Source organism: Cetorhinus maximus, chromosome 10 (assembly GCF_964194155.1).
Source record: "Cetorhinus maximus chromosome 10, sCetMax3.hap1.1, whole genome shotgun sequence".
Taxonomy (NCBI): Eukaryota; Metazoa; Chordata; class Chondrichthyes; order Lamniformes; family Cetorhinidae; genus Cetorhinus; species Cetorhinus maximus.
Window position 1 is genome coordinate 125,116,318 of NC_135888.1, and position 18,596 is coordinate 125,134,913.

Genomic DNA, 18,596 nt, shown 5'->3' on the forward strand with positions numbered 1-18,596 from the left:
GTGGGCTTTTTTTTTGATCCGTTGGTTACCAGCCGTTTCTTGTAATGGGGGTTGTGTGGGGCTGAGCAATACACACCCTCCATCTGTGAAATTCAGCCCCATGAGAATCATAGAAAGATACAGGGCATAAAAGCAAGCCATTTGGCCCATCAAATAAAACCTTTTAAGACAGTCTCATGTTCATAAGTTAATGTTAAATCTTCGTAACTTATATTGTCTGGAAACAAATAAAGTGAAAATAAAAACATGATTTTCTTACAGTATCTGCTAGTTTATTTGGCTTCTGTGTAAATTTCTTTTTGATAACAAACAATATATAACCTATTCTGAAATACATAGGGCGGAAATTTATGGTGCTGTCACAGTGGTGGTGGAGCCATAAAATGTAGCGAGCTATTCAAAAGTCCAATTGACTCCGACGGGACTGTAAAATCCCACAGGCATAAAATTCCGCCCAAAATCAATCAGTGTGGTGTTCCTCCACCTACCACAGAGAGATATGTGGAGATACTTCTAGTGCAACCCAACTGCACATAATGGATTTTCAGACCTGATGCATACTCCATATTTCTCACTACGTACAGTAAGTTAAAGGGGGAAAGGGCCTACTTACAGAATATACATCTTGTTTAGAGATGGCTCAAATTGGAACAGAAGGGTGTTCAGCACTGATACCGGGCAGATTGGCCACAAAGAAGGGACAAGGTCTCTGGTTGCCATAAAGGTTCATGTGGAGCAGAAGCACTGCATGGTCCTGTTGAGCTGAATGGCCTGTTTCTGTGCTGCAAATTCATTGTAATACTCGAGTTAATACACACTGCAGCCACAGTACACCATTGATGAAGAAATTGAATATTGAGTCCAGTGGCAGGAGAGCCAGTTAGGGACACCGCTTTGTCCTAGATGGGGTTAAGCTTCTTGTGTGTTGTTTCAGTTGCATCCAATCAAATATTTGGTGATTATTACCTCTGCCGCTGAAGATGGGCAGAGGTAATATTTTCGCCACTGTTTGTTAGTTTGTTTGTATGTTTGTTAACAATATATCTCAAAAACTAATGAACGAATTTCTACTGAAACTCGGTAAATCGATAGGGTATGGCACAAGGTAGAACTGACAAGCTATTGGCGAAGGTATGAATCTGGATCCGGAATATTATAAAGGATCCGTTAGCATTGGGAGATAGGGTGCATTGATGGATTTTTTTTTAAAGAATGTTGTGGGTTGTTTTATTTAGAATGTTGTTGATTATTTTAGAATATTTTGAATTGTCTCAGCTGCTGTGGTGAATTTTCATAGCTGTCAGTATGTGAGCAGAGCTTTCAGAGCAGGTTGTTGCACATGGATTTGTCTGAAGCCTCCTCACTGAGCTGGAAGCCCTTAATAAAAATATTTCTTTCTTCAGCTTTGTGGTTATAGAGCATCACCTAGGCAGGTAAAAGATCAAGGAAGAAATGCATAATTGTAATAACATTGAGTTAACACAGTGTGGCAGATATATGCATTCTATTGAGTGCTCTCTTCTCTTGTTCCATTTGCAGTTCTAACTTGATCCTTGTAGATGATGGAAAGACCTTGAGGGGTCAGGAGGTGAGTCACTCATTCCTCTTCCCTGATTAAGTAGATTTGTTGCTGACATAGCTGGTTAATCTTCTAGTCAATAGTGACCCCATTACACCCACCCCCCCAAACTCCCTTCCTCAAGAATGTTAATGGCAGTTACACAGCATAGGTGTTGTTGTTGAAGGTCAGAGGGAGGTGGTTGGGGCTATTCTTGTAGGTTATGTTCATTACCTGTCACTTCTGTGGCTCAAATGATACTTGCTGCTTTTCACCCCAAGCATGAATGTTGGCCAGGTCTTGCTGACAGCTGACATGGGATGTTTCACAACTAGAGGAATTGGGAATGGCGCAGGACACTGTAGAATCATCATCAGGCAGCCCCAATTCTGATCTTATAATTAAGGATAGGCCTTTAATGGACTAGCTGAAAACTTTGGGAATGCTCTTCCTTCTCCCAACATTTTCATTGCATTGAAATCAAAATGTATTGCTCATTGATCAAAACTGCAGAACTTCAATTGCTCGGGATCTTTCCTCTTTAAAAGCCAAGTTTGATAATACTTCAACAGCATTCTCTAATTTGCCTCAAGTTCTATGTTGCTGCACAATGGGCCAAGATGCCAAAACATAAAAAAAAAAATTCTCCTTCAAAATATTTGTATGGCTTTTGCGGGGCTAGCATTTAGAGTATTCTAAGCATTATAAATATTTTACACAACTTTTGAGATGCATGAAGGAGATCACCATCAGAGTGATTAAAATCGTGGAACTTTTCTTCAGAATGTTTTTCACTTTGCTCAATGTGCCTTTTTATTCTTGTGTTTCCTCAGATGTAGCCATTGCCTCCCAAAGAAGTGTTTTATTCATGCAGTCTCTTTAGTCAAAAGAGCTTTCATAAAACCAATCATCTGTGGATCACAGAAAGACAAAATCGCAGTCACATGCTGGAGTTCATATTTGACACTTTAAACTAGCTGCGTATTGAAATAATGGTATCTTTTGTATGGAGGGCAGAACTGTGCCTGTGTATTTTCATTTAAAATGAGTTTATCTCTCCACTCCAAGAACATGGAAGAGTCCAACAATACCATGGAATCATCGCTGCATTAACAACCTGCCACTCTAGTGGCCTGAGGAGGTAAATGCTTGGATCCCTTTCCTTATTAGTAGCTAACATTTTATATGTTTTCAACTTTCTTCAGTTATTTCTTATATCTTTTTCAAATTCCTTCACTTTCCACGATATTCTGATGGCAACTGCCCCTCCCCCCAACCCAACTCACATATCAACTTCATACCACAGGAAGTCTCTTTTCTTCCGTTCACCTCCAACTTCCTGTAAATTTCTTGCACCATTTCCCCTTCACCTGCAGCTTCTCTTTCAGGCTCACTCCCTTCTTACTTGCAGTGGTATTTGTTCCCAGAGATCTCTTTTCAGGCTGCTGTGTTTTTATCACCACGCCCATTCACCCCCCCGTTCCGCTCACCACCACCCGCTCTACCAACCTCTCACCCACCACCACTCCATGCACCTTCACTGTAGCTCCTGGGAGTCCAATTCCAACAGCATCGTCCTACCTGAAAACCGAGGTGGTCAGGGAGGGGGTTGGTTGGAGGTCTGTGGCGGGGAGGAGGTTGGGACGAATCGGGCAGAGGTCGGAGGGGGGTGAGGGGTGGGGGGATGTCAGAGGTCGGGGGGGGTTGGGGGGTGTTAGAGGTTAGGGGGGTGGGGGTTGGGGGCGTCAGAGGTCGGTGGGGGTGGGGAGAATACCATGTGGGGGGGGGCTGTCGGGGGTGTGGGGGAGTCCTGTGGGGTCGGTCTGGGTCTTTACAATAGTTGCTCAGAAGCGAGAAGAGGTTTTAATTCTTCTAACTTTGTGAGTAACTATTGGCATAACCCCAGCGGAATCATCCGAAGTTAGCCATTTAAACCATATTTTCGGAGGGTTCCCAGCGCAGTGCAATTGTCCAGAGGAAGTGTGCGCTTCTGGGCAATTGCCGTGCAAACCCTTACCTGGGAACTTCCCAGAGGGATTCCCCAGCACATCTTTGGGGTACCCTCCAAATCCGATGCTAGGGAGCTCGGATGTTACGGGCCAGTAATTATATGGCTAGCCCAGTTCAGTTTCTGGTCAATGGTAACCATAAGACCATAAGGAGCAGAAATTAGGCCATTTGGCCCATCGAGTCTGCTCTGCCATTCAATCATGGCTGATAAGTTTCTCAACCCCATTCTCCCGCCTTCTACCCGTAACCTTTGATCCCCTTACCAATCAAGAACCTATCTATCTCGGTCTTAAATACACTCAATGACCTGGCCTCCACAGCCTTCTGTGGCAATGAATTCCATAGATTCACCACTCTCTGGCTAAAGAAGTTTCTTCTCATCTCTGTTCTAAAAGGTCTTCCCTTTACTCTGAGGCTGTGCCCTCGGGTCCTAGTCTCTCCTACTAATGGAAACATCTTCCCCACGTCCACTCTATCCAGGCCTTTCAGTATTCTGTAAGTTTCAATCAGATCCCCTCTCATCCTTCTAAACTACATCGAGTATAGACCCAGAGTCCTCAAACGTTCCTCATATGTTAAGCCTTTCATTCCTGGGATCATTCTCGTGAACCTCCTCTGGATCCTCTCCAGGGCTAGCACATCCTTCCTGAGATATGGGGCCCAAAATTGCTCACAATATTCTAAATGTGGTCTGACCAGAGCCTTATAAAGCCTCAGCAGCACATCCCTGCTTTTATATTCCAGTCCTCTCGAAATAAATGCCAACATTGCATTTGCCTTCCTAACTACCGACTCAACCTGCAAGTTAACCTTAAGAGAATCCTAGACTAGGGCTCCCAAGTCCCTTTGCACTCCAGATTTCTGAATTCTCTCCCCATTTAGAAAATAGTCTATGCCTCTATTCTTCCTACCAAAGTGCATGACCTCACACTTCCCCACGTTGTATTCCATCTGCCACTTCTTTGCCCATTCTCCTAACCTGTCCAAATCCTTCTGCAGCCTCCCCGCCTCCTCAATACTACCTGTCCCTCCATCTATCTTTGTATCATCTGCAAACTTAGCCAGGATGCCCTCAGTTCATTCATCTAGATCATTAATGTATAAAGTGAAAAGTTGTGGTCCCAACACTGACCCCTGCGGAACTCCACTAGTCACCGGCCGCCATCCTGAGAAGGACCCCCTTATCCCCACTCTCTGCCTCCAGCCAGACAGCCAATCTTCTATCCATGCTAACCCCCTGGATGTTGAGAGTGGAGGATTCAGCGATGGTAATGCCATTGAATGCCAAGGAGTGATGGTTAGATTCTCACTCTTGTTGGATATGGTCATTGCCTGGCACTTGTGTGGCGCGAATGTTACTTGCCACTTGTGAGCCCAAGCCTGGATATTGTCCAGGTCTTGCTGCATTTGGACATGGACTGCTTCACTACCTGAGGAGTCGCAAATGGTGCTGAACATTGTGCAATCATCAGCAAACATCTCCACTTCTGACCTTATTCCAGATCATTTGAACTTTAACCTTTCCATGGCCACTGTTGGATTATGTACTTTTCCAGTAAGAGGACAATTTGCATTATTCTAAATGTTACATCATTGTTGATCTGATATTAACCCATAAATTCCTAATCCTTACTAAGCCTTTGGATCTGTATGCATTGACGTTGACCACATGCTCTTAACAGTAAAAGTGAAGTACATCCCCTACACCCTTCATATTGTTCATCAGACTTAATCTTCAGCCACAGACACCTTCTGAGGTCTAAAGGACACGCCCCACTATCATTTCCTGTAATTGGAGTCGTATAATAAATAAACCACAGTTTTAACATTTATTCAAAAACATTTCTGCTCCCAAAAGGATGAAAATAACATTTCACTTCCGTGACTCTTAATTGTTTTGTTTAAAGCTGCATGTCTGTTAAAGGCTGGAGAGATGGGAGTTCAGTAATTTTATACCTTTCTGAAGGCGTGTTCACTACAGGAAATACGGTAACTCTTAACTGCTCACCACAAGTTCCAAAAGCAGACCCGGGCTCAGTTCAAACCAATTGGGTTACAAAGTGCTGGAGGTTTAATGTTTCGCCGCCAGTGTTACAGACAGCAGGCTTTTCACAGGCAGTAGGTCTGGAGAATGGGCAGCAGCAGCAGCAAGTTGTGCTGCTGTAAATCTAGAAAGAAGGTAAGCCTCAGATTCCTTTATTCCGGGAACTTTGTCAATTGAGGAAGCAGAGCAAGCAAAGCATGTGCTGCTGATCAGTTGAACGCGTCCCGTTACACTTCTCTGATTTCAGTTACCAATGAGTGGAAAATCTATGACCAGCGTTGTGTTAAATGTTCACGCATCTGTCTGGCTGTTATCTGTTTGCCTATGTAAATAGACCCTATGTAGTACTTTGAGAGCCATATACGATAGGAAGGAACATGCTAGCTTTTTCTTACTAGGCAGCAAGTTGAACACCACAAGGTGTACTAAAAGGTAGTAACCTGACAAATGATTTTCAATTACATTAAAGCCGGAATTTTCCGGCCCTGTTGGCAGGCGGGGGGTGGGGGGCTGCTGGAACAATATTGTGAGAAGGTCAAAAAATATGTTTCGTGCCGTTGTGAAACCAGTTTGCCATCATCTGCTCGACTCGTCAATGCCGGGACGCGTTTCTCATCGCTGCGTGTCAGGAGCCTAATTTCAATACTTTACCATCTCAATATAAGCCTTGCTCACCAGAATCATCTCCCCACGCTGGATCATCCAGGCATCACGCCATCGTGTTTCACAACTGTAAATAAGTGACATGCACTTCGCTTGAGACTTCGAGGTTTGTTTATCTACCTTGCTTCGGGCAGCACTCGTGGTTATCAGTGCCAGGCTTCACAAACAGCCCCACAATCACTAGGGAGGCTCATGGGCAGGTATGTCCCTCATGCCATTGAACTGTGTTCAGCTGTGTGAGCTTAAGTGAAGCCATGGACTTTCAAACTGGAAGTGCTGCTATTAAATCAACATTACATGCTGATTGGAGAAATGATCTGGCTGCTCTACAGGCTAGGTGCTCACGCATACCCCTTTGTAAATATGGTAGCCAGTAACTTCTTGTCAACAATACGTACATGCAACACGGAGGCCTCATTGGGCCCAGAAAATGGGAGATGCAGAACCCAATTTCAGCCCCCAATCTCTAATCTCCTCCATCCGTATGCTCCGAGATCTCTGTGTTCCTCCAATTCTATCCTTTTGCTCACCCCTGATTTTCTTTGCTCCACCATTGGCAGCCATACCTTCAACTGCTGAGGCCCTAAGCTCTGTAATTTCCTACCTAAACTTCTCTACTTCCTCTCCTTCTTTAAAAAAAAACACTTTAAAATCTAGCCCTTTGGTCACCTGTCTGAATATCTCTTTAATTAAAATGGAAAATGCTGGAAATGCTCAACAGGTGAGGAAGCACCTGTGGAGAGAAACAAAGTTAATGTTTCTGGTCGATGACCCTTCAGGTCAGATGCTGCCTGTCCTGTTGATATTTCTAGCATTTCTGTTTTTATCTCAGATTTCCAGCATCTGCAATATTTTATTTTTGTGCTAATATCTCCTTATATGGTTTGGCCTAAAGATTTCTTTGATAATGCTCGCGTAATTTTTCTTTTAGATTATTAGTTCAAGGCTCTATTTACTTCATCCCTTCCTATTGATATATCCTTCTATTCCTTTCACTGTCTTACCCTTAAATATATTCACCTATTGGCCTCAACCAATGTCTTGGTAACCCCGTGATGTTTGTAACAATCTAGCTATTCTATTAATAAAGAAGTAGGCTGTGACTAAAAAATAGAATGCAGTTTTAAATGGAAACTGTTTTGATACTGATAAGCTTGGCACTACACCCTTCCTAATAATTGTGTGCACAGATGGTAGCTGAATAATGTGACTTTCTTAAGCTGAGAGAAGAATAAATGTGGCCATAAGAAACAAGACACCCTTATCCAAGAGCATGATTGTACTGCAAGTAGTGGCTTGTGACCATTGATGAGGAACCTGCTTGCAGACAGTACCACTCGCTGGCAACCAAATGACGGGTCCATTTTAGTGTTAACAACTTTGCATTAGACACTCAGCTGCCTGAGTTATTTTTATTTGCTCTTGGGATGCGAGCATCGCTGGCGAGACCAGCATTCATTGCCCATCCCTAATTGCCCTTGAGATGGTGGTGGTGAGCCAACTTCTTGAACCTCTGCAGTCCATGTGGTGCAGATACATCTACAGCGCTGTTATGGAGGGAAGTCCAGGATTTTGATCCAGCGACGGTGAAGGAATGGTGAGTTAGTTCCAAGCCAGGATAGTGTGTGACTTGGAGGGAAAATTGCAAGTGATGGTGTTCCTCTGCCCTTGTCCTTCTAGGTGGTAGAGGCAGCGGGTTTGGAATGTGTTGTTGAAGAAGCCTTGGCAAGTTGCAGTGCACCTTGTAGATGGTACACACTGCTGCCACAGAGCATCAGTCCTGGAGAAAGGGAATGTTTAAAGTGGTGGATGGGGGTCCCAATTAAGTGGGCTGCTTCAGCTTGGATGATGTTGAAGTTCCTGAGTGTTGTTGGAGCTGCAATCATTCGGACAAGTGGAGAATATTCCATCACAACCCTGACTTAAGACTTGTAGGTGGTAAACAGACTTTGAGGAGTCAGGAGGTGAGTTACACGCTGCAGACTTCCCAGCCTTTGACCTGCTCTTGTAGCTACAGTATTTACATGGCTAGTCCAGTTCAGTTTCTGGTCAATGGTAATCCCAAGGATGTTGATCGCGGGGGATTCAGCGATGGTAATGCTCTTGAACATCAAGGGGAGATGGTTAGATTCTCTATTTTTGGAGATAGCCATTTTTATGGCATGAATGTTACTTGCCACTTATCAGCCCAATTCTGGATTTTGTCTGGGTCTGGCTGCATGTGGGCCCAGGCTGCTTCAACATCTGTGGAGTTGTGAAGTGTGAATGGAACTGAACACTGTGCACCCATCAGTGAATATCCCCACTTCTGACATTATGTTAAAGGAAAGCTCTGGGACGCTACCATGAGAAACTCCTGCAGTGATGTCCTGGGATTGAAATGATTGGCTTCCAACAGCCACAACCATCTTCCTTTGTGCTAAGCATGACTCTGACCTTTGGAGAGCTTTCTCCCAATTCCCATTGACTTTAATTTTGCTGGGGCTCCTTGATGCCACATTCGGTCGAATGATGCCCTGATGTGAAGGGCAGTTACTCTCAGGAATTTAGCTCTTTCATCCATATTTGGCCCAAGAATGTAATGAGGTCTGGAGCTGAGTGACACTGGCAGAACCCAAACTGAGCATCATTAAGCAGGGTATTGCTGAGTAAGTGCATGATCAACGACACCTTCCATCACTTTGTTGATCATTGAGAGTAGACTGAGGTGGTGGTGGGGGGGTGCAAGGAGAGGTGGGGGGATGGTTTGGTGTCCTGCTTTTTGTAGACAGGACATACCTGAGTAATTTTCCACGTTGTCGGATAGATGCTAGTGTTGTATCTGTACTGGAACAGCTTGGCTAGTGGCATGGCTAGTTCTGGAGCACAAGTCTACAGCACTACAGATGGGATGTTATCAGAGCCAGTAGCCTTTCAAATCCAATACTTTCAGCCATTTCTTAATATTATGTGAAGTGAATCAAATGGCTAAATGCTGGCATTCATGATGCTGGGGGACTTAGGAGGAGGCCGAAAGGGATCATCCACTTGGCATGTCTGGCTGAAGGTGGTTGCAAATACTTCAGCCTTGATATGATGGGGTCCCCCATTATTGAGGATGGGAATGTTTGTGAAGTCTCACCCTGCAGTTGGCTGTTTAATTGTCCACCACCATTCACAACTGGATGCAGCAGAACAGCAGAGCTTTGATCTGATCCATTGGTTGTGGGATTGCTTAGCTCCATCTATCACATGCCATTTCCATTGTTTGACATACATGTGATCCCGTGTTGTAGCTTCAACAGGTTGGCACCTAATTTTTAGGCACACCTGGTGCTGCTTTTGGTGGCCCTCCTGCGTTCTTCATTGAACCAGTGTTGGTCTCCCATTGTGATGGGAATGATAGTCTGCAGGATCTGCCAGGCCATGTGGTTACAGATTGTTGTTAAATGCAGTTCTGCTGCTGATGAGGCCCAGATTTGAGATGCTAGATCTGCTCTGAATCTAACCCATTTATCATGGCGGTAGTGCCTCACTACATGATGGAGGGTGGAAACTCGGTCTCCACAGGGACTGTGCAGTAGTCACACCTATCAACACTGTCATGGACGGAGGCATTTGCGACAGGTAAGTTAACAAGAGGTACTAGGTTCCCTCACTACTTGCCCAGGACCCATTGGCAGATATGTCCTTCAGAACTCAGCCAGCTCTGTCAGCAGTGGTGCTGCTGAACCACCCTTCCGATGGACATTGAAGTCTCTCACCCAGTCTACACCCTGTGTCCTTGATACCCTCATTGCCCCTTCCATGTGGTATTCAACATGGAGGAGTACTGATTCATTGGTTGAGGGAGGGCAGTAGATGGTATTCAGCAGGAGGATATCTTGCTCATTTTTGACCTGCAGTTTAGAAGAGTAAGAGGCAACTTTAAGATCCTGAGGGGTTCTTAACAGGCTGGATGTGGAGGGGATGTTTCCTCTTGCAGGAAAATCTAGAACTAGGGGGTCACTGTTTAAAAATAAGGGATTGCTCATTTAATACAGAGATGAGGAGAATTTTTTTCTCTCAGAGTATCATGAGTCTTTGGAACTCTCTTCCTCAAAAGGTGGTGGAAGCAGAGTCTTTAAAGCAAAGCTAGATAGATTCTTGATTAACAAGGGGTTGAAAGGCTATTGGGGGTAGGCAGGAATGTGGGGTTGAGGTTACATTCAGATCAGCCATGATCTTATTGAATGGCGGAGCAGGCTCGAAGGGCCGAGCGGCCTGCTCCTCCTAATTTATATGTTTGTATGACCTAGTGCCTTGAGCCTTCATGGGATCTGGGGTCAATGTTGTGGACTCCCAGGGCCACTCCCTCCTGACTGTGTATAACTTTGCCATCACTTCTGCTGAGTACATAAGGTACAATTCGGTGGGTATGAGTATGTCTGGCTGCTGCTTGGCTGGCCTGTGGGACTCTCTCAATTTTGGCTCACATCCACATATGTTGTTGATGAGGACTTTGCAGGGTCCACTGGGCAGGTGTACCTTTGTTGTTTCCAGTGCCTAGATCCATCTAAGGTTGTCAGTCCAGTTTTATTCTTATTCATGTTTTCTCTAGCAGTTTGATGCAGCAGAGTAGCTTGCTAGACTATTTCAGAGGGCAGTTAAGAGTCAGCCACATTGTGGTTCCAGAGTCATAAGTTAGTCAGACCAGTTAAAGGCAGCCTATTTCCTTCCCTAAAGGATATTACTGAATAAGATGGTTTATTTTACAACAATCCGATAGTTTCATGGTCATTTTTTATTCCAGGTTTATTAATTGAAATTAGATTCCCCCAGCTGGCATGGTAAACTCATTAGTCCAGGCCATGCTCAGTTATAGGAACAGTAGGCCATTCAGCCCCTTAAGTCTGTTCTGCCATTCAATTAGATCATGGCTGATTTATAATCAGTTGTCTAATCAGGAATGTAGGTCAGTCGATTCCTTTGCAATTCTTCCGTGATCAAATTTAGGAAACCGGAAAACCAGAAGGGCCATACACTGGGCCATTGATCTCAATGAAGGATTGTACAATCTATTGTCGCATCAAAGAAAGACATACACATTCAAGAGCTGATTTTTTTTCCAATTTGTTGTCAGATGTGAGCGTCGCTGGCAATGCTAGCGTTTATTGCCCATCCTTACTTGTCCTCAAGAAAGTGGTGGCGAGTCAACTTCTTCAACAGTTGTAGTCCATGTGTTGTGGGCACACCTACAGTGCTGTTAGAGATTGAGTTCCAAGATATTGACCCGGTGACAGTGAATGAACAGCATTATATTTCCAAGTCAGGATGATCTGTGTGGCTTGGAGGGGAACTTGCTGGCGATGGTGTTCCCTAGCATTGTTGGAGATGGTCGTTGCCCAATACTTGTGTGGCACAAAGGAATGAGACAGTCCTGTCAATGTTCCCTCATTACTTGACTGAGCTGGAGGGCTTGTGGCTCAGTAAGTAGCGTCTCTGCCTCCAAGGCAGAAGCTCTGGGTTCAAAATCCATTCCAGGACTTGTTGGCCACGGAGGGAGAGCTCATGAGGCAGTTCACTAAGTTGATAATCAGCCTGCTAATCCTTCCAACACTTCCCCACTATTCCTCAAAAGAGTAGAAAGTATGTGTAAAGATATGTAACAAACAAACCATTACCTAACCAACTTGCAGCAATGTTAAAGGAATGATGCAGGAAGTGTAGGAAAGCTAGTTTACAGCAGCATTACCTCAGGCATCACATTGTGGAAATAACTAAAAAGGGTACAATGCACATATTACAGCAACTGTGGTGAAGATTGGAAAGCACAGCGAATAATTTTGTGCCACACTTGTTTTAAATCTAGAGTTGCGCTAAAAATGCATATGAAGCAGCACCACACTCCAAGTAACCACAAATGTAAATATTTTTTTGTTTCCAAGCAATGACTTTTCAATTGCTTCTATTGAGTTGAAAGCATGTTTATGCACTTTTATGCAATTGTGTCACCGCAATGGAATTACATTTGGAGACCCGGAGAGAAAATGGTCTTACATGTTGGAAAATTGCATTTTCATACTGCCTGGATTTCCCTCCGTCCGAAGGACAGAGCAGTGCTTCTCTCTGCTGACTTGACTCCGTTGAGACCTTGGTCTATTTTCCTGGGTCAGAGGTAATCATCCATATAGAGAAGGCTCTCAGCAGAACCTCCAACACCAAGAGAGAGCTGAAGAAAAAATTGTGGATATGCAAGATACCAGAAGCGAGAATGTCAGTTAAAGTGAAAGAAGTGCTCAAAAAATCAGATATCTGAGTTGAGGCCCATGGTATCCATGTGGGGCCTAAGCAGAGGAAGAGGTGGCTATTACTTTACTGTACCCCTCCAAAAAGAGCAGCCTTGGGCCCTTCACCACTGCCTCAATGAATACTGCCACCTCTATTCTCGCAGTCCCTGGGGTCAGCAGTATCCAAAGTGGAAGGCCAGGAAATCATGCAGGTTGCAATCTCCATCTCCTTGCTATCATTTGCAAGGTGTGGGGCAGTGGGTGAAGGTAAGACCGATGTCCTCCCCTGTTGGAATGTATGGATGAAAATCTAGGTTGGGATAAGGATGCAGACCAATAATGTCCCTTTTAGAGGGACACAGTGGCCAATGATCCCTCTCTTCAGACCCAAAAAGGTTAGTGCCTCAGCTAAGTTTTCTGATCTTTGGGCTACCATTTGCTCTTTAACCTCAACCTCCTCTTTCCTGGCTGTCCCATCCCACATTCCTCTTGAACTCCCAAGTTTTACTTCACTTTTCTTCAGTTATACTGTCCCATTTCAGGCTAACCTGTGTACACGGCATCTCTTCTCTTCTTCAAAGTGAGAAGTCTTCCCCTTACAAATAGAGCATTGGTTTTTTTGTAGGGATGAACTGCAGATGTCCCATGCAGACAAGCACATGCCATCTTATATACCCATACTAACATACACACGTAATTACCTACATCATACAAACAAGCACTTTATATACCAGCAGGCTGATATTTTGTGGCCTCAGAGGCGATGGGTATGGATCATTAAACTCTGGTGCTGGAACTTGGGCATGATGGACCTTTTGGTCTTTGCTACCATAAGTAAATTGGTGCAATCAGATCTCACAAACTATGCAACCTGTTGCAGCCTGACTGCAAAACATGTCAAGAACGGGGACAGTTCTTCCATGTTGTCAAGGTCACTAAGCTTCAGTGCAAACATACCCCTCGGGTCATTTCAAGGGACAGCTGCAGTTCCTTCCTGCATAAAGAAAATGACTAATTCTCTATCAATTTCCAGTTAAAAGAAGACACCAACTGGAAGGGATGGGTACCTCTAGCTTAGGCAGACTTTGATTTCAAATCTTGATATACATTGCAGGCAAAGTATAGCATCCAATATATGATAGATTGTGGTAGTAAATTAGCTTGTTTGGGTGACTGGGGACAGACTTGGGCCTTGTTTCTAAGTAGTGGTAGTGTTGTGCTTGTCCGCAGTATCAGTGCCTGGTGGATTTCAGTTGGGCCACAAGGGGTCAGTTAGGCTGAGCGGGTGGCATGGCTCACGCTCCAAGAGCACTATGACAACTTCCATGTCAGCTACTTAAGACTGGCCGGCTAGCTACTGGCAACAGATCAAAAATTGTGGTAGATTTTGAAGAACTTTTGTTTTGGTTCAGCTCTCGTGGGGTCCAGAAGACTGTCAGCTCGGCTTCAATGAGGAGTTGGGCAATTTTGGAAATATCATCCAGCATCTTCAACCAGCAGGGCTGAATATTTGACAGCCTAGGCAAAAAAGGGGTGGATTCTAGATAGTAAAATTCACCATATTCTAGTCTTCTCCCCAATTCTACTATTATGATTGCATTCACAACAAGGCCATATGTAGCCCAATCTTTCCCAGAATGCTAAATCAATGCTCATATACACCTATGCTACCATGTGCACAGTGCCTTATATGTCCTTAAAAACAGGCATATAGCATCTTGTGCACCCATGTAACAAGCTTATAAACTCATACAAATAAGTGGCTGCATTTAATGGGGTGACAGGGCCCTCACTCCCTCCCCACTTGTGAAAAAGTCAGGGACAAGCTCACCCCTGCTCTGTCGACTCACCCCATAGGCACTTAACACTTGGAGGGGCATTGATTGCTTTAAGTTGAGATTTATGCCTCCAGCTCGGAGGAAGTCCCAACTGCTGTGACCAAGTGAGGAGGAGTGAACTGGTTCTCCTTTATTCAGCTCCCTCAGTTAGTCGCCACAAAGGATTTTTAAAATTTATTTTCCCTGTAAATGTCTTTTCCAATCCAAAAGTCTTTACTTTTTAATAAGGAGCCAATCAAACCAGGTTTTCTTGAGTCAAAGAAAGAGTAAGTTTTTTAGTTACTAAACCTGAGAAAAAATAATAAAAGACTCAATGACACACACACACCGGTCTCAGAAGTAATAAAAGTTAGGTTCCAAATAACAGTTAAAAAAATATACAATTAAGTTTTTTGCTTGTCCTTGAAGCGAAGATTGTTGATCGTTGTGGCTGTTTGAAGTTAGCTGGTTTCCTTTAAAATCCTGGAGTTGAATTAAAGTTCAGGTAACTGCATCTTGCTGGAGTCAACCTTAGCTTCAGGGAGAAGAGATGGAGAGAAAGATTCTTTACTGCTCTGTTCAGCAGTTTTTCCAGATAACTTTCTCTGTTTCTGACTTGGCAAAAGCATTTTCAAACCTCCTGTCCGTATATTCCAAGGAGGAATTCAATTAACATGCCTTGCAATCATTGTTGCAGAACAAGTAACACATTTTTGGTCTTTTATCTCAAACTTTTGACACATTTCAAGATAGTAGAAACCAACAAGAGATGGGGTTATTTTGTCCTCCACAGAGAGTTTTGAATGTCTGTTGGGTATCTGGCTCATTAGCAGTTCCCATTGACTTGATGGAATTACAATTGATTAAAGTCCAGTACTTTGCATTTTTAATGCCTTCCTTTCAAGAGTCGCTTTTTGAAGTGGATTTTGATACCCCGAGGTGTGGAATTCTATTAGCAACATGTCAGCAGCTCTGCAGTGCAACCCACATAATAACTTTCCGGAAAATGTTAACTTACAATCCCTGACAGCAGGTGACTCATTTTTGGTCAGTGTCTTTTCTTGTATTTTTTTAAAAACGGGTACTTCTTAAACAATTCAATGTGCTTTTGGGAAGCTGGTGAAGTTATAGGTAGATCTCACCCAGTGGCAATTTGTCTTCATAATGACCTCAGAGAGCTGCCAGCTAATCAGAGGCTGGCAACTCTCTGGTCCCAGCAGCGCCACCAGGAGCAGTAGCAGGATTGCTACTAGTTTCCAACCATGAAGTACTGAAGTGAAAGTTAAATGCAGAGTGTATTTCCAGGGTCAGACTGGCAGGCTCCAGCAAAGGGAGTGAGATGGCGGAGGGCTGGGGTGGACAGACCGGTGGGTGGGTGCTATTAAGAAGGCAGCTCCCTCGCCTGCCACTAGCCCACATAGTGAAAGCTTCAGGGTTGGATGCTTGAGGTGGGCCTCTCCCACCATGAGTTAAATCCCAGCTCTAGTGGGAGGAGGCCCTTAAGTGGGCATAAATTGGCTACTTAAGGGCCTCAATTGGCGTGGCCCATGGGCCGGTGGACAGCCCAAAGCCTTCCCCACTGCTGTTAAATTTGTGGCAGAAGCAGAGGCTCATGTGCAGGTGGTGGGCATAGTGCCAATGGCATGCAAACCCTCCACCAGGACAGGGGGGAGCATAAAATCTAGCACATGCTCATAACTCCTATACATGCACTCAACCGCACACAGCATGCAAGGCATGTAATAGCCCTACATATATCATCTTGTATATGTGTGAAACTATGCCCATGGCAAATTGTGCAAATGTGTAATTGATGTCAGCATCTCTTTCTATCTTTGGTCTAAGGCCATTGACCTGGAAGTCTCAAGATAGCCCATACCACTTATCTCCCTCCTATATGATCTGCAGTCTCAGCTGTCTCCCGCTGACTGTTTCTTTGATGAAACAAGCAATAAATTGATTTTCTCTTTTGATGCCATTGATGTAATTTACCATTGGGTGTATATACAATCTACCTATGGCCATTTGCTGAATGTGGCTAAAGCATTGTAGATATCTCGTCTCTGTTCTGTCAACCAGCCTAGTTTCTATATATATTTTTGTCATCTGATCTCCTCATTCCACTATTGTTGCAGCTGGCTTACACACAACTGACATTGCGAGACTACAGCTGGCAGTGCAGAGCCTTGATGGGCACAAGTAACAGTTCACAAAATATATGGACATTCTGGAACAATTACAGTTTGCAAATCAGGCGCACTGAGCCAAACCTGGGCCACAAAATGGTCAGAGGTTTACAACAGAAGAGCGTAAGAAATAGGAGCAGGGGTAGGCCATTCAGTCCTTTGAACCATTCAATGAGATCGTGGCATGATCAACATGCCATGTTTCATTATGAAGAAGAATGCCTGGATTTTGGTGTCTGCATCAGTCACTCAAAACGTAAAAACAGGTGCTTACTTTATACCTGTAGGCTTAATGTCAATTGATCCTTTTCTGGATCTTGTAGCTTTCTCACACGATCTCACCAGAGCAACAATTCCATTTTAAACTTGTTCAGCCGTATGTGGACGGCCTGGTCTGCAGGAGTAGGCTTGTTAAAAGTGATTTAGATTTTGCTTGGCAGGAGAGTTTTTCTTTTTGACTACATTGTTTTACCTACATTTTTATTGATGAATTATTTTTTGTCTTTTTGGGGCTGATTTTTGTTTTGGTAAAGCTTGGTGCACACCTTTGTAAATGCTGAAACATTTGACAATGCTGACAATAGTTGTCCCATATATTGCCACTTACCTTTAAGTGTGCACACCCCTTTAAATCAAAACTGTTGGCCAGATTCTTTTGCACCTAAGCTAGCTAGCTCCCTGCACGTGGTCAAAGGCATGCAGCCAGCTTCGAATAATTATTCTAATGAGGAGGTAAAATTGCATGCTTTTGGCCATTGGCTAGCTTTGTGCCAGAAATTGGATAAACAGCCTAATCTTAACCTTAGTCATGTGGTGCAACATTGACCTTAATATGTGTCCACACAGGCAGCCATATCCCTTTAAATTCAAGCTGATAGTGATATTTGCCTACCCCAGTGAACTAACCACTGACACAAGGCCAAAAAAGCTTAAACAAATAATCCAAATAACCCGATCACCTAGAATTGTGCGCAATCAGCTCCCAGCGTTATGAGCTGGTTTGCCAGCTCACAACAACTGAACTGGCTGCATGTTATTGATAATGCAGATGTTGTTGGGAATCGGAAAATCAAGGCTAATATCTTCCAGAAGCAGAAAATCACGAGACTGAGCATCTTTTGTCTGCGTTCCACTTTTAATGCTTGTGCGTCACTGCCTATAAAGGATGACTGGGACAATGCGACACTGATAAATTGCTGACTCGAGTTGCAATGCTGTTGCTTTGATTTTCAAACAGTCCAGAAGCAACTGAATTTTTTTGCTGGAAGCCTCCTGATCATCCACCATCTAAATAAGCATCTTTTATAGATGGTTAACGTATAAGAACTTATAGCTCCTTGTGCAAAAGTAGATGTTGCATGCAAATAAAACCTTGGATATAATATCTTGCCTCCAAAGTAGGTTGCACCTGTGCATGCAGCTGTTGCTAGACGAGGGGAAAAGTTCTATCTTCTTTGCCCTGAGCCATTTGCCGCTTATTCTATGGTGCAGCAGATTTTTATGGCATGAAGTTTGAGGGACGTGAAGTTTATAGGGCACAGTGGAGGAGGAGGCGGTGTAACGTTAAAGTGGCATCTGGGTTTCTACTGACTGTAATCAGGCAAAGGGCAAGTTTACATTACCACTTTAACACTGGTCCAAATGCACCCAAGTTTTAGGTGGCACACTCATTTCATCTATCGTGTTCCATAGCAAAATTGACTGAACTATACGGGGCCACAAATGTTAGCTAAATGGCTCAGTGACAGAAGTTTATGTTTACATAGCGGGCTGATGTCCCTCCTGATCGGATGTAAGATTGGGCGTGATGACCTCAGGTCAGGTCCCCAGAGCCATTATGTCAGGTTCCAGTGTAATGGAAGGTGAGCAGGGCCAAATGTCAGAAACCCACCTGTCTTCCGAATCAAGCCAATTATCATCGAATTCGCTGAAATTTCTTTGGAGCCCAGGTGAATTAAATATGTTCGTGCAAATTAATTCTGTGGAGTAAAATGGATTGTGGTAAATGTGTAATCATATCTGAGTTTATAGGAGAGCTCTGAATATTTTACAAAGGTTGTAGTGAGGATT

At 43.9% G+C, this 18,596-nt stretch overlaps 1 protein-coding gene and 1 long non-coding RNA gene across 2 annotated transcripts in view; one reads left to right on the forward strand and one right to left on the reverse strand.

Annotated features, from left to right (window-relative positions):
• Positions 1-1,408: 1,408 nt before the first annotated feature.
• On the reverse strand, positions 1,409-16,901 carry LOC144685990 (uncharacterized). The gene is made up of 3 exons (XR_013577830.1): positions 16,801-16,901; positions 12,294-12,465; positions 1,409-2,469 (listed from the first exon to the last, which is right to left on the reverse strand). It is a non-coding gene; the product is annotated as an uncharacterized LOC144685990 (long non-coding RNA).
• The window catches only part of LOC144685989 (microtubule-associated tumor suppressor 1 homolog), a 53,200-nt gene continuing 40,105 nt past the window's right edge, over positions 5,502-18,596 (forward strand). Inside the window, exon 1 of the mRNA XM_078551086.1 lies at positions 5,502-5,747. Within this exon, the coding sequence (XP_078407212.1) occupies positions 5,700-5,747 (48 nt within the window). The 5' untranslated portion in view covers positions 5,502-5,699. The remainder of the gene's footprint in view (positions 5,748-18,596) is intronic.